The sequence below is a fragment of the Protopterus annectens genome, chromosome 13.part0, assembly GCF_019279795.1.
Source record: "Protopterus annectens isolate FY-2018-M chromosome 13.part0, PAN1.0, whole genome shotgun sequence".
Lineage (NCBI taxonomy): Eukaryota > Metazoa > Chordata > Ceratodontiformes > Protopteridae > Protopterus > Protopterus annectens.
The window spans coordinates 678,866,526-678,891,333 of record NC_056747.1 but is presented as its reverse complement, the minus strand read 5'-3'; the positions used below and the strand labels follow the sequence as shown (position 1 = coordinate 678,891,333).

At 41.9% G+C, this 24,808-nt stretch overlaps 1 protein-coding gene across 1 annotated transcript in view; it reads right to left on the bottom strand.

Annotated features, from left to right (window-relative positions):
- The window catches only part of RPA1 (replication protein A1), a 1,048,235-nt gene that overhangs the window by 974,973 nt on the left and 48,454 nt on the right, over window positions 1-24,808 (bottom strand). The window contains exon 2 of the mRNA XM_044054876.1: window positions 7,271-7,318. Within this exon, the coding sequence (XP_043910811.1) occupies window positions 7,271-7,318 (48 nt within the window). The remainder of the gene's footprint in view (window positions 1-7,270; window positions 7,319-24,808) is intronic.

Sequence of the window (24,808 nt, the reverse complement as noted above, 5' to 3'; positions counted from 1 at the left end):
AGAGCTCAAGAACACTAATCTGTGGTCACCAGCGCGGCAAACTAGATCTGGGGTCATGTAGGGAGAGCAGGGCATTATGGGTGAGGGGAGGAGCTGAGAGCTCGGATCCATAGCTGGTAAACCATGCCGGTTCGGATCCGATATTGGATCCATAACCCACAGGTTGCAGACAAATGAATCTCCTACTTCAGATATAGTGTTACAAGCTGCAAGGACAGCTTGCTTATGACCAAGCTAAGCATCTATAACAAATAAAGACGTTTTGGTTCCTTTCCATAAAGCAGTGCCCAAAACATCCTCGTCGTAAACCACTGGTTTCCAGGAGGATGGAATTGCCCAGTTTCATCAGTTTTGATCTTTCTCTTGCCTTGTGTCTAGATAAAATTTCTTGTACAGGGTGTGAAGACTGGTAGAGACGGGTGAAGGCCGTCAGCCTAGCCTGATAGAAATTCTGTCATTTGTAAATATAAAATGTAAACTACAGGCTTGTTGTCTCAAATGTAGAAATACTGCTACATGTGGAACTGGAAATAAATGTGACAGCAGTGCACTAAGTAAAGCATGTGGTGACCCTTTGAAGTAGGCAGTGGTGCTAAAACGTCTAGATGAAGAAATTCTGTTTTAACCAAGAGTTAAATTGCTAGATTTAAACATGCAAATGTATTTTATTGCTCTGATCCTGACCAGCTGCAAGATGAGAGGTTAAGAATATAAATGCAGTTAATGTGTAGCCTGGGAACACCAGGAAAGTGTGAAATGATGTAATGTTTTATCAGAACTGCAGTTTCACTAAACAGAGAGAACCAGAAGGCATTAAGCATTTTTGTCTGGACCATCTAACTCGCAGCACTCTGCCTGTTGTCTTATGCAAGTTCTTTGGTTTGTGTTTTCTTTTAGATTAGCAGCTAGGAACTATAAAGATTAGACTAAGTGTTTTTCTGTGATGCCAGAACTGTACTACTGATTTATTTAAGTATTTCTGCGAGATCGCTGAACTCTTGACTAGCGCTGTGTAGTAGAAAACATTGTCTTGTGGTTTTATTTATTATTAAATACTTTGAAACCTTTTAACTGTGGCTTGTGTAGAGATAAGCTGAGCTCTAAGAGAGTACACTGCATGCATACAAGGATCCTGTACCAAGTCACTAAGCCAATTGGATAATATTGCACAGTAATAAAATCGGACACCCTTTTAAAAGCCTTTGAGTAGCTGAGAATTATTAGCTGGGTGATGGCAGGGTACCAATGTATAGTCTGGGTAAAAGGGGCACAGCTGGAGAACCTGTGCCAGCCTACCCCCAGAAGTAGGTGTGGTTGTACAAACTTCTTAAAGTGTGTCAGCTACTTGGGCAGGGACACTGAGCACTGGTTGGACAAAGAGGGTGCTGAAGATTTTAGCTTGCCCAGCTAGGCTGAGATCTGGACCCTATAGCTGTGCCAGTGGGGAGTCTTATTGGGGACCTGGGGAGCAAATGAGCCATGAGCCTCAAACTGCCTGTGATCTCCGTGTGCTCTTAAAGGAAATTGCACTTTACTGTGTGCATAGGTTATCCTTTCCTCATATAGGAGGATGCCCTCTCTGGTGTTAGTGGTGAGGATAGAGACTCCTTGATTGCTGGGCCAGGGCACGGGCATCACATTTGTTTGGCAGCAGTGGGATATCCACATCACATATTAAAATTAGTTGGCAAATACTAATTGGCTGGTACTGGTGTGGATAAAGTGAATCATGTTGCTTGCGTACAGTGAGCTTTGAAGGCGTTTTGTACTCCGAAACAGTCACACAGTTCAGAATTCACAATTGTTTTATTTCTTTTATTAGCTTGGTCAGCCAGTAGAGGAGTATGGAAAGCTGACCAGGAGCCAGCTGGCGGGGATGTGTCAGGCTAGGGGATTGGTGCATGGAAACCTGACTAAGGCAGACCTGACTGCAGCCTTGGTTACAGCTGCATCAGAAAACAGCAACCAGGAGGACAATCAGACTGGCAGTGGAGATACAATTCCCTCAGAGAATGGACAGCTCAACATTTCTACAGTGGACTTAAAAATCCATCTGGAGCAAAAGAGACTCTAGTTGGAGGCCAGGCGTGTGGAATTAGAAGCAAATGAGACACAGACATTTGCAGGCTGAGGAGAATGAGAAACCCTTACGTCTGCAAGGTGAGGCACAAGAGAGGCAGAGGCAGCATGAGAAGGAGATGCTGACTCTTCAGAGTCGTAGAGGTAATGGGGAAGGGAGTAACTGGACACCAGAAGCACAAAGATCAGTAAATGTCTTGTGCAGTTTAAAGAGGGGGATAATTTTGATAGTTTCACATGTTTGAGAGGGTATGTAAATGGTATGAAGTTGACCAAGGGCTCTGGCTACGGTTCCTGACCCTCTTACTCCATGGTAAAGCTGCAACTGTTCTGTTCAAAATATCTGACGTTACAGGTTTTGATTATACTGCTGTAAAACAGTCTTTTAGAACTGTTTAAGCTAACATCTGAAACCTATAGGAAAAAGTTGTGAGCATAGATGCAAGACAGATGAAAGTGTGTGTGAATATATGTTGCTGAACTGAGCACTTATTTCCCTAGCTGGGTGAGTGGATGTCAGGTCACCACTTCTGAAGGGCCATCAGACCTTTTGGTGAGAGAACAAGCCCTTGGCACTTTGCTCGAGGACATGAGGATCTGGTTAGCTGATTGACAATGTGCTACTTCAGATGAGTTAGGGGAGGGAGACCTATACCTAGTAAGCAGGGCAGCCTTGCACAGGAAGGGGACCCCCCAGTACTGCTCATGGGTCTAAAGGAACCCATGGTGGGCAGCACAGACTGCCCCAACAGAATCTGCCAGTAGCAGGGGAAGCCACTAGTCCAGGTACACAACAGGCAGCTTGGGAGGGCCGCTACAAGGTGGTAAGAAAGGTAAGTGATGTTAATTACATGGAACTGCTAGGCAGAAGGGAGGGGCACAAACTGTACCATGTTAACATGATGAAACCTTACCATGATAGGGAGGCCCCTGTGCTGAACATTTGCAGTGGATTGCAGGAGTCTGAGGGAGATCTGGGGACTGATCTCAGTGTGGTTCGGGCCACCCCTCAGTAGGAGTAGCAATGTCGCAGCAGCTACCTCCTACCCAGGCTCGAGAAATCCGAGCAGTGTTGCAGGAATTTGGGGACATTTTCACTGGGAAACCAGGGTGCACCCACCTAGTGCAGCACCAGGTGGATACAGGACCCCAAAGGCCTATTAGGCAGGCCCCTTATAGAGTGCCTGAAAGAGTCAGACAGACCCAGACGGAGGAGATGTTGGAACTAGGGGCGATTCAAGAGTCCAACAGTCCCTGGGCCTCCCCAGTGGTGCTGGTGCCAAAGAAGGACGGCAGCACCAGGTTGTGTGTGGACTACAGGAAATTAAAATAGTCATACAGTGTCGGATGCGTACCCTATGCCTAGGACAGACAAGGCCCTAGAGCAGCTGGGTGGGGCTAATTATCTTACAACCACTGATCTTACGAAGGGCTACTGGCTGGTGCCCTCGACTCCCAGTGCTAGAGAGATGTCAGCCTTTGTGACTCCTTTTGACTTGTATGAGTTCACAAAGATGCCCCAGTAACTTTCCAGAGGCTGGTGGATCATATCCTAGCAGGAGGGTTTGCCCTTTCTTACCTAGATGATTATTTGGCATCTACAGCCATTCCTGGCCAGAGCACCTTCAGTACGTCAGGGAGGTGCTGGGCAGACTACAGAGGGAAGGGTTGGCCATTAAGCAGAGCAGATGTCAGGTGGGTATGGCAGAGGTCTCCTACCTAGGACAGAGTGGGGAGTGGTAAGATAAGGCCAGAACCTGCCAAAGTGGAAGCCATTCAGGCATAGCCTGCACCTGTTACTAAAAAGCAGATGAGGGCACTTTTAGGGACAGCAGAGTACTATGGAAAGTTTGTCGCCAGTTATAGTACCATAGCTGCTCCCCTCACAGACCTGACAAGGAAGAATAGGCCAGATAAGATAGTGTGGACCCCAGCATGTAAGCAGGTATTCCAGAAGCTTAAAGAAGCTTTGGGAGGACCCTTGCATTAGCCAGTCCAGATTACAGCACAGAATTTGTTGTGCAGGTGGATGCTTCAAACCATGGGGTGGGGGGCTGTATTTAGCCAGATTTCTTCAGAGGGGGAAGAGCACCCAGTGGTTTATCTCAGTCGTAGGCTTCAACCCAGGGAGGAATGCTATGCAGCTGTAGAAAAGGAATGTCTAGCCATAATGTGGGCACTGCAGAAACTCCAGCCTTATCTGTATGGAAGGAAATTCACTTATGACCGATCACAACCCCCTAACATGGTTGAACAGAACCAGCCAGCAAAATGCCAAGTTGCTAAGATAGAGCCTGGGGTTGCAAGCATAGGATACGTCAGTGCAGCACCGAAGTGGGAGTAGCAATGACAATGCAGATGGACTCTGCAAACAGGGAGGTAGATAGGTATACTCAGATAGACCTGACCCTTCTCAAGCGGAGTTTCCCCAAGGGTCACCTGAAAAACTAGCTTGAGTTCTCCGGGAGGGAGAAATGTGAAGGTTGGTAGAGATGGGTGAAGGCTACCAGCCTAGCCAGATAAAATTTTATAGATAATTCTGTCATTTGTAAATATGAATGTAAACTACAGGCTTGTTGTCTTAAAATGTAAAGAAACACTGTTACAGGTGGAACTGGAAATAAATGTGACAACAGTGCACTCTACTGACCAAAGTAAAGCATGTCGTGACCCTTTAAGTAGACAGTGAGGCCAAAAAGTCTTGAAGAAATTCTATTGTTTTAACCAAGAGTTAAATTGCTAGATTTAAACATGCAAATGTATTTTTATTTCTCTGTTCCTGACCAGCTGCAAGATAACAAGAGAGATGTTAGAGTGTAAATACAGTTAGTGTAGCCTGGGAACACCAGGAAAGTGTGAAATGATGTAATGTTTTATCAGAACTGCAGTTTCAATTTAAACTGAGAACCAGAAGGCATTAAGCATTTTTGTCTACACCATCTAACTCACAACACTCTGCCTGTTGTCTTATGTAAGTTATTAGACTTATGTTTTCTTTTAGATTAGCTAGATTAGCTAGGAACTATAAAGATTAGACTAAGTGTTTGTGGTGTCAGAACTGTACTACCGATTTATTTTAAGTATTACTGTGTGATCTCTGAACGCTTGACTAACTGTGTAGTATAAAGTACTGTCTTGTGGCTTTATTTATTTATTTATTATTAAATATTTTAAAACCTTTAACTGTGGCTGATTTGTGTAGAGACGAGTTAAGCTCTAAGAGTACAATGCATGTATACAAGGATCCTGTACCAAGTCACTAATAAGCCTGGAGACTGTTTAGTCACATCTACCAATTGGATAATAATATAGCACAGTAATAAATTGGACACCCTTTTAAGGGACTTTGAGTAGCTGATAATTAGCTGGGTGGTGGCAGGGTACTACCTTACTGTCTTGGTAAAAGGGGCACAGCTGGAGAACCTGTGCCAGCCTTCCCCAGGAGTGTGTGTGGTTGTATAAACTTGTATCAAAAGTGCATGCGTCAGCTACTTGGGCAGGGACACTAAGCACTGGTTGGACAGAGATGGTGCTGGAGATATTAGCTTGCCCAGCTAGGCTAAGATCTGGAACCTATAGCAGTGCCAGTGGGGAGTCTTGTTGGGGACCTGGGGAGCATGGCAGCGACCAGCCCCGGACTGACTGATCTGTGTGCTCTTAAGGGAAACTGCACTTTACTGTGTGTATTTGTTATTTCCTCTTAGTGGTGAGGATTGAGGCTCCTTGATTGCAGGGCCAGGTCACGGGTTTCACACAGGGCACCCAGCAAGTTACCAGAAACAACCCTTGGAATATCAGAAGAAACTGTTCTTGTACAAGACATTCAGTTACGTATTCAAGGATGCCTGGTATTAGACTGTCATCAGCATGGAAAAATACATACAAAAATCTAAATAGAAAGGTGTGCATCATCATGTAAAATAACCCAAATTTAACAGTATTTAATACACAAATACTATTTTCACTTGCATACAAAACAGTTATCTAAGCACATTTTAAGCCACAAGAGGTGCATGCAAAATTTCACTTACTAATAGACCCCAGATGGGCTATTTCCTTAATAGGCTACTCTCAAGAGACTCTAGTATGCCCTACATATTACTACCCTTAAGCCAGTATCACATCAACCAAACTACCAAAAATAAACACTCAAATTTATTCAACCAGCCTAAAGAAACATCTCTTTCACTGTAATAAAATCAAGTGGATAGCTGCACCCCAGAATCACACTACTAAACATGCTAGCGACACCCAGAACCAAAAATACTAAACACTCAAAATTTCTAAATGAAAACTACTACTCCACTGAAAAGCATTCTCAGGATTTGCAAAACTTCTAAATCACTTGGAAACAATGAAGTCTTTTACCTAAAGAAGTCAACGTTTTTGTGGTAGTGTGAAAAATCTCAGGAAGCAAGTGGTCCATGCCTACTATATTCAGCAATCAGAGCCAATCAGACTAACTGTTAAAACTACACTGTATTAATGAATTTAAAATGTACTTGCATTAGAAGCACTGGCTAGTATACTACCACTGGTAAGCTCATTATTGGCTACATCACTTCAGTCAGAATCTGTATTGACCTTAGTAGGCCATTGCATACATTTAAATTCACAGCATCATTTTACTTAAAAAACATAGGCATTACATTTAAACGGATATGCAACTGGGGCAGCTTCTATGGGCACAAACTGTTTAAGGAGTATGACTGGCACACAAGTCAAAGGAAGCAAATGTAGTTATCAGCATTGATTTATGAGGCCGCAAAAATATTGCTGCTTCATAAATCAATAGTGCATTATCAGACATGGCTGATGTGCTCAGTGTGTGGTAGTAACAGTAGCAAACAATTAGTTGTAGCACAATCTGCTAGCATCACAATTTTATTTGTGAAGCGATCAACTTAGGGAACATCTCCCACTTTCCGCCTTAATTTTGGAGTTTAGGAGAACTGTTAATAGCACCATATGACCTAACATTTGTTGTGGAGAAAAAAAAATGTACTGCCTTTAGATAGTGTGTTCTGTGTGCGCGCAACTGTTTTATCTACTTGTTACTACATTGTGCTTGCCTAGCGGATCAGACTATGGTTGAAGACAGTCAAGACTATCCACCTACCCAGTTAATACAAATAAAAATTAACATATGCATAAACAAAGGCGTGCACACAAAAAGTTAAATCATACTTACAATAACTTGAAGAACAGGATTTGGTGGATTTTCTCCCCGCACCATGCACTGAAATAAAAAGAAAGACGAGTCATTAATAGGAAGTAAATTCCATTATAGCTATGTGTATCTTTTGCACCTCACTCACACCAATATTACAGATAGTACTAAAAATATGAAAAAAAAAAAGGAGTGGAAACAGCAGCGTCATTAAAACACGATGAAGCAGTCACTGCAGCTCCTGGCACACAAAAATTTACTAATTCTTTCCCCTTTGATCAAGTGCAACCAATAATCCTGCAAACTTGTAGCCACAATAATGTCCACAACACTCCTTACACAAACACAGATGGAAAAAAAGAAAACAATGAAAAGCAATAATGGGACACAAATGAAAATCTAAAAGCACAGAAGGATCTACAATCCAAAATAAAACAGGTGGCACCTGCAAAGTCATACATAACAAAGATATGCAAAACTAGATGGCTTAGCACCTCATGCACAAACCTCTGTTAAATGGTTAAAAAGGGTATACTAGTTCCAGCAGCTGAACCATAGAATTTTTTTTAATCTAGGAATCCCAATTTACTTGCCACCAAGTACTAAAAGCATCATCAAATAGACAAAACAGTAGTTTGCAAGCTCACTTCATTCATTCCAGATACCCACTTTCAGATTTCAGAGAGAATGGTAACCTATCTTTGCTCATTCAGTGGTTGCAAAGCAGAGGAAACAAGATTCGCTATAGAACACACTATGAACACAACAAGCAATCTGGAGGACTACAAACTCTTAAATAACCCATCTTTGGGATGAGACAGGAAAACAAAGCACTTATCAAGAAATATAAATGAGGGGATAAAAACACGCAGAGTCACAGAATATATAAAAGTAAAACTGTGAGGCAATAACTTTTAGCCAAAAATTCTATCACATCACTCAACAAATGCAAGCAAAAAAATACAGACAATTACATAAATGTAAAACAGATTTCCTCATTAGGTGCATTTAATTTCACAACTAAACACATTTTTGAACAACACAGTTAAGGGTGTGAAAAGCAAGGAAGCAAATGAAAGAACATACCTAATTAAATGTAGAACAAAAAGGAAACAAATTTTAGTGTGCCTAAGCCAACCCATAAACTTAACTCCAGCACAAGAAATTTAAAAGGATGTGCTTAACTGGGTATAAACATCAGAAAAGAGACTTGAAAAAACCTAGAGGAAAATATACATACTGAAAGTATTTATGCCTATTGATGTGGAGCACAATCTACTGAAGCAGCATGGAAAATGGATATATAAAAGTACAGTTGTGTACTCTTACCATAAATGTAGATGTTAAGAGAGTGTATTCCCTGTTGCAGTCATTACATTTGGGTAATCTGCTGGCAGGTTGCCCTCAGTCGGCCTGAATTCCAAAGTCTTGGGTCCTGCTTTAGGTTGCAGTCTTCTCTTCCATGACGTCAGGGGTATAAAAACATGCAGCAAACACCATTTTCTTTAGTTTTTCTTGCCCCTAAAAAAGTAGCTATATTCTATAAATATACAAATACATGCATCAATATAAACTTTACCTTCATCTACAAGCAAATACACCACATAGGTTGCAGAAGATAGCGAAGGAAAAACTTCAGAATGACAGGGGGATGGTGGGAGGGTAACCTGGACTACAACAGTGAATACACTAACATCTACATTTACAAAGTGTACACAACTGTACTACGTGTTTCACTGCTGCAGTCATTACATTTGGGTAGAATTCCAAAGCTATGGCTGGGGGGGCTGGAGCTAAACAGCATTAGGTGCGGCTATAAGGCCCTGCATCACTGCAGTGGCAAAGCCTGCCCTGGACTTAGAGTAGAGAGGCAAATGGTAACGCTTTAAGGTGTTAACAGAACTCCAAGTAGCAGCCTCTAGAATGTCTTTGGTTGGTACTCCTCTGGGAAAGGCTACTAAAGTAGCTGCAGCTCTGGTGGAGTGAGACCTAATGCCCTTGAGCACAGGTTTATCATGGTGCAAGTAGGAGAAACGGAGGCAGTGGCTTATCCACTTTGAAACTGGATGTTTTGAAATAGCCTTTCCTTCTGATCCTGCAGCATACGACACTAGTAATTGCTCAGTTTTTCTTAGAGCTTTAGTCCTGTTAAAGTAGAATCTTAGCGGTCTGTGTACGTCCAAGGAATGCAGAAATCTCTCCCCTTTACTCTGCGAATTTGGATAAAAAGTTGGCAGATAAATTGGTTAAGAGCCACACTGGAAACCACCTTAGGCATAAAAGTAAGATTTGTCCTCAGAGACACTCTGTCCGGGTAAAATATGATAAAAAGGATCTACAACCATGAGGGCCTGTAGCTCTGAAACTCTTCTTGCTGAAGTAATTGCTAGTAGCAGAGCTGTCTTCCATGGTAAGAACTTTACATCAGTGGTAGCAGTTTGTTCAAATGGAGGCAGGGTGAGCTTTTCCAACACATAATTGAGGTCCCATGCAGGTAATTGTGATCTTCTAGGGGGCCTTAAATTTTTGGCTCCTAAGATACTGCTTTAGTAAAAGGATGAGAAAAGATTGGTGGCTCTGTTGTAATGAGCCGATATGGCAGAGGCATGGATTTTGATTGATGAGAAAGATAGGCCTTTTTGTCAAGCATCTCAGTTAAGTATTGTAATATCGGAGGAATATTTGGTTCTGCTGTATCCTTTCCTTGTGCTCAATTCCAAGCACAGAGTCTCTTCCACTTGTTAGCATAAGATTTTCTAGTACTAAGCCTTCTAGTACTAAGCCTTCTGGTTTCCAAAATGACATCCATCACAGCTTTACTGAGAGGTGTTTGTATGATTACATGGATTAGCCATGCTGCGATCTGATTGTTTTACTGGGACAGTAGTTGTGGTCTTGGAGGCAAGGTCCAAGCTGGGTATTGAGACAAGTTCCTTAGGACTGGGTACCAGTATTGTCAGGGCCAGTCCGGGGCAATTAATATCATCTTTAGCTTCTCGTCTGACCTTTAGGAGGACCTTGGGTAGAAGAGGAGGAAAGGCATAAACTGACCGTTTTTTCCAACTGAAGGATAGGGTGTCCACTTTCTATGCTGGTCTGTGATAAGTCCTTGTGCAGAATCTTTTCAATTGATAATTTTGAGGAGAGGCAAATAGATGTCTGGGCTCCCCCCTTTCTCTGTTATCATGCTGAAGACTTGTTGATTTAGTTTCCACTCATGAGCATCCATAAGGTTTCTGCTTAAATTGTCTGCCAGAGTTTTGTTTTCCTGGCAGGAATTGAGCTTGAAAACGTATTTGGCAAGTCAAAGCGTGTCCCACATTGCCATGGCTAATCTGCAAAGGGGGTACGAGTGTGCCCCCTTGCTTGTTTATATACCACATGACTGTGGTAGTGTCAGTCTATCAGTAGTTGTCCTGGATGAAGTAAGTCCTTGAAAGCTGTTAGGGCATTTTGAACAGCTAGCATCTCTTTCTGGTTGATATGCAGATGCATTTGTTTTGGTGCCCATATGCCCTGAATGCATCTTCCTGCCATGTGGGCCCCCCAGGCATAATCTGATGAGTCTGTTAAGGTCTGGCTGGCAGGGGATACAGTGAAGGGCCATCCCATGTTTTGGTGACAGGCCTTTGCCCACCATAAAAACTCTTGTTGCATGCAGGGAATGAGAGGAATCATCGTTTCCAGACTGTGAATGTTGACTCCCTAAACTTTTTAGGTACCAATGAAGTTTCCTCATATGCAGTCTTGCATATGGAATTAGTAGTATGCAGGATGCCATTAAGCCCAGAGCCTGCAGAATTTGTCTTGCAGAAGACTGGGTTTTGTTGCCATCAGTTTGAAGTAAGTAGTCAGTTGCCTTTGTCTGGGGTAAGGTAAGCCATCTGGGCAGTTTTATTCAAGCTTGCACCCAGGAATGTTATCTTTTGAGAGGGTACCAGTTGTGATTTATTTTTGTTTATTGTGTACCCTAGGCATGTCAGAAGCCTTTTCACAAACGCCAGGTGTCTGAGAGTGTCCTTGTTCTCTGCTTGAATGAGACAGTCGTCCAAGGAAGGATATATTTGTAAACTACAAAGTGCCTGGCACCAGTAATTGCATTTTGCAAACAAAGTAAAGACCCTGGGAGCAGTAGATAAGCCAAAATTGCAGTGCAGTGAATTGATAATGCATTAAGCCAGCCTTGAATCTGAGGCATCTTCTGCACGATTGTCTTATTGGGACATGCAGGTATGCCTCTTAGGTCTAATGTCACCAGCCAAGCATTCTTGCCCAGCATGGGCAGAAGCTGCTGCAAAGTCAGCATTTTGAATTTTGGAATGTCCAGATGTGTGTTCAAAATTGATAAATCCAGTATTGGCTGCCAGGCCTTGTCCTTTCTGGGTACCAAGAACAGTCTTGAGAAAAACTGTGTCCTTTTTCCTGTTCTGGTACTGGATGAATAGCCCCCATATCCCTGAGGGACGTAACCTGTTTCTGTGCCTCTGCACATTGATTTTTGTGCAGATCTGGCCAACAGTTTGCCATTGGCAGTGTGTGGAAATGGAATCTGTATCCCTGTGATACTATGTTTAGTACCCACGTGTCCTGTGTTATTAACTACGAATTTTGAGGAAAAAGTGCTAATTTTCCCCCCAAGGGTGCTGTCAAACTTGGTGTAGGCAGAGGGAAGTCATTGGGACTTTTTTCTGTAGGTTTTCGCTTTATTTCCTCCCGATTTGGAGGTAGATGTGCCCCATTGCTTTGACCTGTATGAATCTTGCGCCTGGTATCTGGAACCCTTTGGGCATCTGGATTTGCCCCTTTGAGCTCCGACATGGGAAAGACCAATTTTTTGTAGGTCGGTGTCTACTGAATCTTGGTGGCTGCACTTGTAAGTCTCTATCCGTTTGCATAGACTTCACTTGGTCTTCCATTTTCTTTAAAACCTCTTCTGCCTTAATACCAAACAAACTGAGAATCATGCTTTAAAAAGGTGCATCTAGCAATTTAGCTTTAACATGATCAGGCAAATTTTGTTCCTTTAAACCAGGCATGCCTCCTAATCACAGATCCAGTAACTGCGGCCCTGCAGGAGGGCTCTAAGGAATCAAAACCACATTGCAAAGTATGCTTTCCAACGTGTTCAACTGCATGCAACAAATCCCGCAATTCTATATTTTCTGCACAATCTGAAACAAACATTTTCTGTTTCAGCAATCCCATAACATGTTGTTGATACTTCAGCATATGAAATTGACAGTTTACGGCCCTGACTGCCAAGGTTGCAGATGTATAAACCTTTTTTCCCCATCTGTCTAGTGCCCTTGAATCTGTCAGAGGATGTAGAATTTTTTGCTGTTGAGGCCTTAACTCCTGTGAAATATAGTTTCAGGATCAGCAGCAGGGTTTCTAAATAAACATTTATGTGAGTCAGGGACCCTGTAATATGTCAAGCTTACTGGGAGCCGAATGTAAGAGTCAAGCTCTACTCCGAAAACGCATCATCCACAATGTCTAAAACAGGGGGAATGGCTAAAAGATTGTGCTGAGGGAGAAAAAGGAAATCTCCGAGCCTCTTTTGATTGAGAAGTCTCTACTCTCCCACTGAAAATGCTCCCTCAAAGTATGCAAGGTTTCTCCAAATGAATAATCCTCTGGAGGAGATGCAGATGGAATTGACTCCTCAGCATCGCAATCCTCATAGGGAGGTATAGATAATTCCTGATCAGAGGAGGAATCAGAAGAAATAGAAACCCGATCTGAAGATTCATAATCAGGGTCTTATCCAGGCCTCTTATCTGGAGGGGGATGGGTACCCCTGATCAAGGTAATAAGGTCTTTAGCATCTGTTTTTAGGCATAGAGGCCTACGCACGTGGCTCATGCGTCTGTTTAGTTTTAGAAGTTTCCTTTGTATTTGGTTTTGCAGCCGTCGTCCGTTTGATATATAAAAATGTTGAGGTCTGAATACACCCTCAGAAGCCGGTGCCTGCTCAGCGGCTCCGGACCCATCAGAGGGAGATACATCCGTCGGTCCAATACCAGAGCATCGTGTGGCATGCTGGACTCCACATGGGTGTCGGTAGAGGCCTGCAACTCAATGGTAGTGGGCATCAGGGGCTGCGAAAGCGCCTCACCGAGTACCGGCGACTGGCTTAGAAGCTTAGTCATCCATTTTGGATCTCTACTGCCTTTCTCGGTCCTTTTCTTTGCGTTTATGTACTCCGGTAGTCTGATTGCTATCAGATGACATTTCTGGGTAGTTAAATCTGTTTCCAAAATACTTTGATGCAAAAATATACAGACGCTTAATAGTGCGTTGGTTAAATCTAGCACAAAACCGACAGCCAGGCACGTTGTGATCAGGGCCTAGGCAAGGAATACAGTATAAATGGAAATCCTTGAGGCATTTGCTTCCCACAAGTAATACAATTAACTTTTTTCGGACATCGGTTAAAAAAAAAAAAAAAAAAAAAAAAAAAAAAAAAAGTTTCCCCAATTGGGTACTTAACTTTAGTGAAGACTTCGGTTCTGAAACACAAACTCGAATATTTCAGTAGTCGGCCGACCGGCATTTGCAAAATGCTTCTGCTTCGGGCACCGCACGGCAAGAAAGACCAAAGAAAATGGTTGCATGTTTTATACCCCTGACATCATGGAAGAGGACACAGCAACAGACGCAGGACCCAAGACTTTGGAATTCAGGCCGACTGAGGAAAACTTGCCAACAGATTACCCAAATGTAATGGCTGCAACAGTGAAACACGAAGAACATCTGAGACAGTCTACTAAAAACGGTCACATGATGTAGGATATGTGCAAGCTAATGAAATTCAGGAGAGAACTCATAGCACCAATAATGTCAACAGGAGGGAAATAAAATCACCACAACTGGTTATGTTCCAGTTCAATTACACTCTTGCCTTTATTCCACTGCTACGGCTGACCAGACTGAACATGTTGATTACTTGTATCTTGTTCAGCTGCCAACATACTGCAAGATTGTGTCATGGTTGGATGTTAAGCCCATTTGTACCAATTACCACACTGGGCAGGAAAGCAAGATCTGCCTGCTCACTAACAGCACAAGATAAGCTGGTGTTAAGAAAATGTGCCAAAATGCTTTGATGCAGACAAACTCCACAAACATATGCATATAACCATATATTTATAAAATATGCTGGTAATACCCCATATGAAATGAAGTACTCCGTTCTAGCAACTGTACTGACAGAATGGAATCAGTGTATAAAGAAGACAGTCTGATTTGGTGCTATCAAGTTGAAAGTGATTACATCCTGAGCAGAGTTACTGGAGGCCCTTTTCAGCTGAGAGGTACTAGCTGACTAAAATGGCTGTAGAGCTTGGAGCTATTAAGACTAAAAACCCAAGCATAGGTAAACTTTGGAAAAAGCAGAGAAATTAGTGGAAATCCTCTTTTCTGTGAAGCATTTACTGCATCACAAGCTCAGGTGGGATTTTGCCAAGGTCTTCCAAGTTATAAAAATGAGTTTCTACCAATACGAAACTCAGGGATATGATCTTGTCAGGAGGCAGTACCCAATATCCGACTGTTTGGAGTCTATTACTTCAACTAAAGTCCATGAACTAGATGCTACGAGCCCCATCTGTAGTGGTTTAAGGGGAACAAGAGTAGAGCAGACCCTGAAGGCTATGTTGAGGGACTGGACAGAGCAGCATGTATTATGCATCTCTTCAATGCAATGCAAGAGGTGTGGAAAGTACTGTACCACCAAACTAAGCCAATGGTTGCTTACCCAAGCCAAACTTTAAAACTTCAGCTTTTAAAGAAATACTTAGCATGGTAGCTCTGATCCTGCACAGCTGAGACAGCTGTGGACTTGGGCCAAGTAGTCTTACCACAACAGTAGATGTTAAAGTAGGTCACTGCTGAGAAGCCTAATCTGTACACAACATCCTCCTGCCAAGGATCACCCCCCATTGGCCTGCTTCCATAGCTTTTTAGGGCAATTTCCATGTGTCAGACACTTCCTGCATAAGCAACTTTGGTAATAGAGTGCAGCTGCAGCACCAAACTTCAGTGATTACTTTTCCCAAAATGGGGGACCAATACAGGACAATGTCCAAAAGAACCTGAACTTAACCAACAGACTTGCTACATCTTCCGGCTACATTCAGGTAGTCCAATTTACAATCAGTTCTGACACCGCTGTGTGCTGCCCTTGAGGTTTTGTACATAGCTAAAGAAAGCACCGTCTGTGGTTGTCCTTTGCCTGGGAGGCTCTCTACCTCAAATTTCACTTAAGCAGACAATTTGCCCTCAGAGTGGTTTTAGATTGAGGAGTGCATTTTTATTGTGATGGATGTAGCATTTCCAAACATTGGCTATGACTTTTTTCCTTTTGTTGTACAACCTGTGTGTTTGCAGAGGTGTGCGTTTCTAAGTTAGTTCTGGGCTTATTACTGGTATGAACAGCTGTCTCTATGCATTTACTGACATACCTGTACAGGGTTTCTGAACAATTCCACATAGCCATCTGTATTCTCAGGTTTTGGGAGGCTTGAAAATTTAAAAGGTTATCACTAACAAAAATCACTCCTGTGACCCTGGTTAACCCAGTAGCATTTACAAACTGTTCTCAAGACAAACGTCCTAATACAGAGGGGACAGCTTTCCATTCTGACTTTATGAAAGGGTACACTATACTTGGTGGGGGGAGGTAGTGTTCTCCCCGATTATCAGCACCAGGTAGAGTATGTCTGCATCCCTAGTAGGAGTATGGGGTATCTATCCAAGGTGCAGGTTTTACAAAGTCCAGGAATCTCAGGGCCTGTAAACATGGTGTCATTTAAGTAAACTTGTTTATAGTGGGGTAGCTGAAATCAAAGTCAGCCACAAATATGGTATTAGGTTGAATGGTGAGAGCCTCCAATAAGTCCAAGTTATGGGTATATTGGCTCAGAGGGTGACCTACATTTTGCAAGGATATGAAACGAGACTTTGTTTATGAACTCTGGACACAAGCTCAAGCGAGTTGCTCTGTTTGATTAGTCTAGAGTGCAATTTGTTGTTGATGCAGCTTGAGACACATCCACCTTTGGTCACTGCCTCTGTAACTGAACATATGCCCACACTCTCCAGGGTGAGGACAGCCTGGAGGGAATGGAGTTTATGCTCCTGCCATTGAGCAGCAACAGTTTTAGGTTTGACAGTTTGTTCTAGACTAAAAAAGGCAATATGGGTTGGGGGGGGGGGGGGGGGCAGTATTTTTTTCCAATATTCAAAAGCCTACAGGAACAGGTGCAGACCACCCTTGGCAAAGCCATGTTGTCCATTAGCCACATCCTTCCTTGAGGAATACTGTACCCCTTTAGAATGACACCATAAACCAAGTCAATTACTGAAGTTAAATCAATTTTTGTTCTTAATGTGGCATCATCCTTACTGAAGGTAGAATTGCTGCTGAATGCTTGGCCCACACCTGCCTGGGACAAAGTCCAAGAGCAAAGTCTCTCTTCATATAGTCCAGGGAGGCATCAGTCATGTCATTTACACCCACATGGACTAGGACTGAATCATTCCGGTGGTACTTGTGGCCGAATGACTTAAATGAGTGGATGATTTGGTGGATCCTGGTCTCAAAAGACAACTGATGGCCATTTTTTTTCCATATTCAGCCTGTTGAGAGGGGCATCTTTTATCCCATGATGTAGTGTACTATGACCAAAAAAATTGGGTAGTGTGGTTTGCCACATGAGTTTTGTTGTCCAGTCTCCAAAGGGTGCTTGTATTTTTTGGTTTAGTGCTTTTACAAAAAAAAAAAAAAAAGGGGGGGGGGGGGAGAGACTCTGTTTAAGTTGTTTTTAGGGTTTGGGAAGGTTGCTCTTAAGTGCCTCAACATATGCTGTTCTGTGTCATGTCAGTACTGTGTTGTGCTGACTAATGCTTATATTACTGATAACCTGACAGTTATTCCGACTGTGCGCAAGTGTCTTGCCTCAAGTAACTCTGTAAATTATAGCTCTCACATACTGTACTCATTTCTAAGTATTAGTTGGTTATTGACTCAGGATACCTTATCTACCAAGCTGGTGGCAGAGAAACTGGGAAAAGTACCCATCTAAGATGTTAATCTTTTTAGGTGAACTACAAGGGATGGAACAGCAGAGGTTTACAGCAGGCTAACTTTTGTGCTGGGAGAGTAAAAAACTACAGCTAGGCCATGTATGACAATTTGTGCGCTACTGTTCCTCAGCATGCAAACAAGCTGTTCAACAGGAAAGAGTACTGGGTAAAGTTACAGGGGATGTTTTAGAGAAAACTGTTTCTACATGACAGTCTGTACAAGCCACTGTTAAATGCTGTGTGTTGAGCAGCAGAATTTACAGATTCAAAGAAATGACTAATGTCCCTTGACCATTGAAAACGATCTTTGAGCCTCCCTATCCCTAATGCATACAGACCAGACTACCTTTCTAAATAAAGTAGAATTATTCTCAGTGTTCTTAATGTAAAGACGTTCTTTAGCCAAAAGTGAAAAGATGCCAGAGACAATCAAACCAGCTACAAGTAATTACATGGTGACTAAGGCAAACAATCCAGCGATGAGGAACACACACTAAGGCTATTTCAATGCATACTATCAGCAGCTAGAACAAGGAAAAGCAAATGTACTTTACAGTGATGAAGTGCAGACAAATGCAATAACTTAAAAATACAGCAGCATTCTTCAGAAATAGCTTAAGGGTAATAGCTCAACTTAAAGCACTTAACTTGCACGAATGTTAATCTTAACCAGGATAGCATCACAAGAGCATAGGCAAGGACACCAAACATTTCAGACCTCTGTGGAACTGAGCCAAGAGCAGTGCAAATGTGCTAAATGTATAGCTGACTTCCAAGATGGCTGCACATTGACTAACAGCTCAATTCCGACTCTCCCAGTGTAAAAACAAACTTAGCAGAGAAAGCCAGAGGACCTGTATTTCGGAGTAAATTTCACTAACTAGTAAGTGGACTGCTTGGATGACAGTAAGAGAGGACCTGAAGGAAAATTGGCTACAAAAGGTGATGAAAAAACACTGACTGGGAATAAGTACTGTAACTCTTCAACAAAACGTGCAAGCTCCAGACAGGACTTCTAGTAACCTTGAGGAACATATGAAGCAACTGCATACAGACCTGACTAAAATAAATGAATGCACAAATAAGCAACTAGACCGGTATTCCACAATAGTTAACTGAAAGGGCACATGTACACTCCAAACCTAGCTACAAGAAAAAAACCTAAACCTTTAGCAGTAAAAATGCAATCTTACTAGCAGGAGTTGATCAGAAAGACAAAGTACTAAAAGTTGGAACAGCAGAGTGTTTGTGGAGAATTACTATGCATTGTACTTTGCCATCTTCAAAATATGTTCCCTGGAGGAACAAAAACTTTTCTGATGAAGTACAAGCCAAGCCAAGGAAGAAATACAAAAGTCTGTCCAGCCAAAAGTTCTGTGCAACAGAAGGAGATTCTGCTTCTTTAAGCTGAAGGATTTTATCTGGGAGGGGAAGACAGCAAGTCAAGTGGGATAAACTTACTCTTCCAATAGAGCAAGGCAGATTGGGATTACCAAAGTTGAAGGGGTATTACTGAGCAACACCATTAAGGCTCCTATACACAAACACAAATGGGGGGTGGAATGAGATGATAAAACGGGTGTGGGGGTCAAGAAAGAAAGACTGGGATTCTGGATGCAGACCTTTAAGAATATAATATTCAGTACGATTATTCTCCTTAAAAGTAGCAGAAGGTCTTCCAAGAACTAAGCCAACACGAGAATGGAGAAAGGAGATTAGACAGATAATATGACTGCAATTAGGGATACAAACAAAAGGCAAGAGGGCGAGGACATACTGGAGAAAACTGGCAAAGGAACAAAGGTGCTGGGAGCAAATAACTAGAGGGGGAAAGGTAAAAGAATGGGAAGACACCAAGAACATTTTTGGACTGCAGGCTAAAGATTGCCTATACTCTACTAACTATCCTTGATATAGAAGGCAGAGAGAAAGAACTAGGGGTGTCCTAAAGTAAAGACCAACACTGGTAGAGTTTTTAATAAAATCTGGAACAGAAGTCGCCATAATGAAAGAAATTAGTACAACATTTGCATGACCACTATAAGAATCAGAGGAGGATAGAAAGGATTGGGAAGAGATAAGCGATTCACAAACAAACAATGGTGGGATACACATATCCCAAATATGCAACAAAATCTAGAAGGATTTAGGATCTTTGCCTGAAAGTGTTTACATACCCAAAACAGACTTCAACATCCGACGTCTACCAGAGGAAATCTCTGGAGGTATGATTGGAAGTAGTAACTATGAACATATTTTCTGGGACTGTAATGCTTTGACAGACTTTAAAGATTCCCTGCAGACTGTTCTGTCAGAGATGCTGGGTGAGCAAATTGGAGTAACTAGGGAATGGATTTATTGAGCTAGGATACAGAATCAGAACTGCCTAGACATATGGCCCTGCTGAGTCCAATTATGATGGCTGCCAAAAAAGGAATTACTAGAAAATGGAAATCAAAGTCTAGACCAACTTCACTAGAAGTAGCGAAGATAGCTACAGAGATTAAAGGGAATCTTTAGAAGATGGCAGGAGCAAATTACATTAGGAACGGGAAATGTGGGATCAATACATGCAGAGGAGGAGGAATGAGGTTTAAAAGGAAGGAAGGATTTGAATGAGCTATGTAATGGTTCACCGACAATGACTTGATATGTTAAGTGATGTAGGTTTGCAGCTACAGATGTGTTGGCACGGTTTGGAATGTATAATATTTGCAACTGAGATTGTCTCACTATGGTTTATTTTTATTTATATAAATGTTACACGGCCTATGTCATACATGATACGCTTCCCCAACTCGGGCAAACCAGGATACCTTTCTACTGCCACTAGAATTTCAGGTCTCAGTCACACTTTACTTGACCAAATGTGAAATAGTACCAGAAAAAAAGATAGCTACTAATAATTACAAGGCAAATTCAAAGGCAAACAAGTGTGCTTTTGAAATCAACCTACCAGCCTAAGGGGAGGACCTTCCCGATGTCAGTGCCCAGTAAGATAAGCAGAGGAGACAAAACTGGGAGGAGCTTCGAAGGGCAGAAGTACAGTACAGCATGCAGCTCTAGCGCCTTAGAGAAACAAAACTGATTTAAGCGCAGCAGCTTAAATGCACTTCCCTGCAAGCAAAATGTAGTCAAGCTGCTATGTTTGGTATTAGCTTGCAGAGAGCTTTTCAGCTACTAACAAGCCAAAACAATAACTGACTGCTCGTACAATGTAAAATACAAGGACACAAACTAGCTTAAAAGTCTAACAAATAGTGCTTATTTTACCAAAACCATAGACCTTTCCCATTTGGTTTAAATTACTACAAGCCCTAGTTACCACACAGCTGGTCACAGCTGGCTTTTTGTTGTTTGGAAAAGTGGCAAGCACACAAAAACGAGCAAGTCAATCAACTTCAGAGCTCAGAAATAATAATGGATACTGTAAAACCAAAATCAATTTATAGCTGTAGCCTCATATTCAGAGGAGAGCTCAAAACAAGTGTAGAAAAGTGACAGCCCACTCAGAACAGATATAAATACTCAAGCACAGCAACTTAGAAACTATTAATTGAAGGCATTTAACTTCAGATTTGGAACAAACAAAACAGGAACCACAAAAATTATTTAACTGGTAAGATAAACACTGTAGTTAAAATGGACTTCACTGGATGCAAAACTGAGTCCAAAAGCTTTGTTTGGTATTAACTTGGATAGCTTTTCAGCTTCCAACTAATGGGAACTTCACCCAAGCACTCCCAATCTCCTTTACTTTGGTTGGGACCATACCCAGTATCCCATTCTTTCGAGACTGTCCACACACTCAAATCAGAAGCATAAAGGTCCAAATCCATTCACCACTTCCTTTTCTAATGTGGATCTCAGAAAGCTATGGTGACCGAACATAACAGAAAACATCAACAAGGTCAACCTCTAGTCCTTAGTCACAGGTTTTTAGAAGAGCTTAGAAATTACTTTCCCATGTTGCCATGCATTCCCCTCCAAATCCTCCCATTATGTACAGTACATCCGTCAATTCTAAGGTCAGCACAAATCCTCCCCATTATGTACAGTACATCTGTCAATTCTAAGGTCAGCACACAAGAAAAAAAAGGTAGACATGTACAAAACGGAGGAAAAATGCACAAGTACAAAATAAAAGGAGGAAGATAATTGCTGAAAATGGACCTTTGTAAAAGGGCCATAAAAAGTACCCATACATCTTTAAGTTAGTTAAAATTAAAATGTACCATCTCCAAACAAGCATGGATGGACTTGGTTTGTAGTGCCTTATAAAAGCACAGAGAAAGACCAAGTTGCAGCAGCATAGATACAGTCTAAAGTGGCTTACTAGAAATAGCAACCAAGTAAAGCGAGCCCTCAGTGCCAATAAAGTAAAAAGGTCCTGCAGCTGGTTAAACCACCCAAAAAGTAGTATGGTTAACTCATTACATCCAAGTGGTGCCTCTGGGTGTTTCTACAGTTACCACCCTGTGCACAGAGGCGTCAAATATAACTTGTTCATATTTGCATTAATTCCAAAGCCATGCTACAAAGTATAAGAAAATTTCATCTTAATGCTTGCAGGACGTTAAGTGTTCCGATCTTTTACCTTGCATAATGTAGCAAAATAGACTCTGTGTTGTAATTTTAATGCATCTCTAAATATCTCCATCAAGTGATGCAAAGAGAACTGCTTAGCCCAGTACAGAATCTCACATGTATGAAGAAAATCTTGCCGTCTTGAATGGTTGAGAAATCATAAGTAGTTTTGAATATTAGTTCAAATCTTTTATAATGTTTTTATTGTGGCTTATAAAATCTAGTTTAACACAGAAATGAATTGGATGCTCCACTGTAAAGTTTACTTTATGCTGAATACTTTGCCATTTGCAGTTTTCTAGCATCACTTATGGTCCTTGAGAAATGAGCATTTGTTTGAAATGTGAGGTGATAAACTTAACAGGCTTAGGCCACCCAACTGGATACAAACTCGCAGTGCTAATGGAAGGAATGAATTAAGAATTTTAACTGGGACCTGTGGAAAAAAAGACAGCTGATCCATCCATCCTAAACAACTTGATTCTGCTCATGCCCATCTGTAGGTATCCACATAATGCAGTGTATATTCACCATGGTTAGACTATACAGAGAAGACACATTAAAAACTGACGCAACTATAAAGTGGATGAGACCGTAACCTTAGTCATGAAGACAGTGTTAGTCCAAAGTGCTATTCCCTTCCTTGTGAAAATACAAAGATTCACTAGAGATGGCCCATAACAGAGGTATTCCCCCACAGTACCAGACACTAGAAGATAGGTCATTCCACACAAAATTTTTAAGTCAGAAGAGTCTGGACATCCAAATGATGAAATATCGGTTTATCTAAAGTCGAATGCAAGGTGGTCTTAAACCTTTCAAATCTGTTTAAGCCAAATCATCACACAAGGAAAGCATCAAATGTTTAGTCACTTCAAAGGACAGGTGCAAGGTACTCGCTGCAAATCAAGGGCCGACATGGATGAGCCTCCTCCTACCAATTTTATGCAAATTAACAAGATAACCTTTCTTGCTCTTATTCCACACTACACTAACCACATCAAAAATAAGTAATACCACCGCCCCACTTTGCTGCCGTCCTTTACACGTACCATGAATAAAGCCCATGCCTATTCAACATAATACCCATTGGTTCCCTGATCCTGTTGGCAGTATCTACATTGGCTTGCGCAAGTACTACAGGTAGCAAATACTGGATGGACTATCCCCATCACAAAACCTTTGTTCCTTCCCTTGCAGCATTCCAGCTCAAAAACTCACTCAGCAGTTCTCTAAATTTTGCACTCTTCTCTTTTAGATATGAAAGTGGCACTGACAGAACCTCCAACTACTAAGCCTCCCTGCATTCCTGCAAATCTTTAAACAGCCACAGCAACGAGATCACTTCCCTATACACACAACCACAAATCTCTTGTATGCTCACCCTTCCAAGCTGGGAATTACTGGTTGAAGGCTCACAGTCTTATTCTGAAAGTGTCTTCGTTCTAGTTTAAGCACTTGGGCTCCAAACCAGTTTTTTTTTTTTTTTTTTTTTTTTTTTTTTTTTTACATTGGGAGGGCTGTGGTCTAGACTTTTGTGGCATGAGATAACCTACACCCTTCTAAGCTGGTTGAAGGTCTACTGTGTCAGTTTTCTGATGTATCTTCATTCTGGCTTAAACACTTGGGCTCTAAAACCAGACGTTTTAAATTACAAAGGTTTGTTACAAAGGTTTGTGGTATAGACCCCTGTGGCATGAGTATGGCCTACACACTTCTAAGCTGGGAATTATTTGTAAATTGCCGATAAACATTTTTTTTGTCGTTGCGACTAAATTTTGTGCACCTTTAATTTCTAGTACTACTATTTTATAGCACAGGCTAGATTCAGCCTTGCTGAAATCTACAATATTCGATATCACTTGAGCACCAAAACCAGCTCTTCACTGAGATACTGAAAGATCTGAGGCATCCATTGCTTCCAAGTTAAGTGCCTGTTTTGCTCCTACATATATTATATATATTGTATAGTATATATCCTACTGTCTAAATTGTCTGAACTGATTTGCCACAGTTTACTGTATACTGTACTAGTTCAGCTTAGCAAAGCCCAGTTCCAAGTTTGCCATTTCTGGGTCTGTTTTGTAATTTCTGAGCATCAAATTCAAGCCATCTTTGTTGAAGGCCCTTCTGCACCCTTGTGGGAAAAGTGTGCTGTATGGGTCCCATCTAATGGGGGGGGGGGGGGGTTGGACTAGAGTTCAGCAGACAGCATCCTTATCGGCTAGTTTGAATTATAAGGGTTACTTTTGGTTTTACTTCAGCCCTGCATTTGCACTTAATTTGCATGTAGCACACCATCATGCACTGCTGCATAGCGGTGATTACCGTTGCTGGTTAAAGATGCAAACATTTTGCTTGTGGTCCTCAAGAGGTTTATTACAGCCCTGCTTTACTGACGGGTGGAACACCAAGCCTAACCTCAGAGGTACCAGCACACCTCTCAACCACTGGCCATTCCCAAGTGTGATCTCTTTTCCTGAGCATATAAATTTACCTAAAAGTATGGACAATTTCTCAGTTTCTCCAGCCAGCTTAGTCGACATGGGCATCGTAAGGCAGTGCTTCACGTTTACAGACAACCCTCTACTCCTAGTCCACACAAACTCAACATGCAAAAGATGCAACGACATAAAGAACCTTGAGTCCATACTCTCACACCAGTCAGTGCGGGTTGTCAGCATGCACACCTCACCTCTTAGGCTCCTACTCTACCCACAGCCACATCATACATACCTACATACGCAGAGGTCCTCACCAGAAACACCAGAGACCTCCCAAACACAAGCATGCCACACAGAATACTTCTGCAGAGCACAATACACACAATAGCTCATGCACCAGTATTACCCATCAAGCCACAAAACCAAACATTAGTCGTAG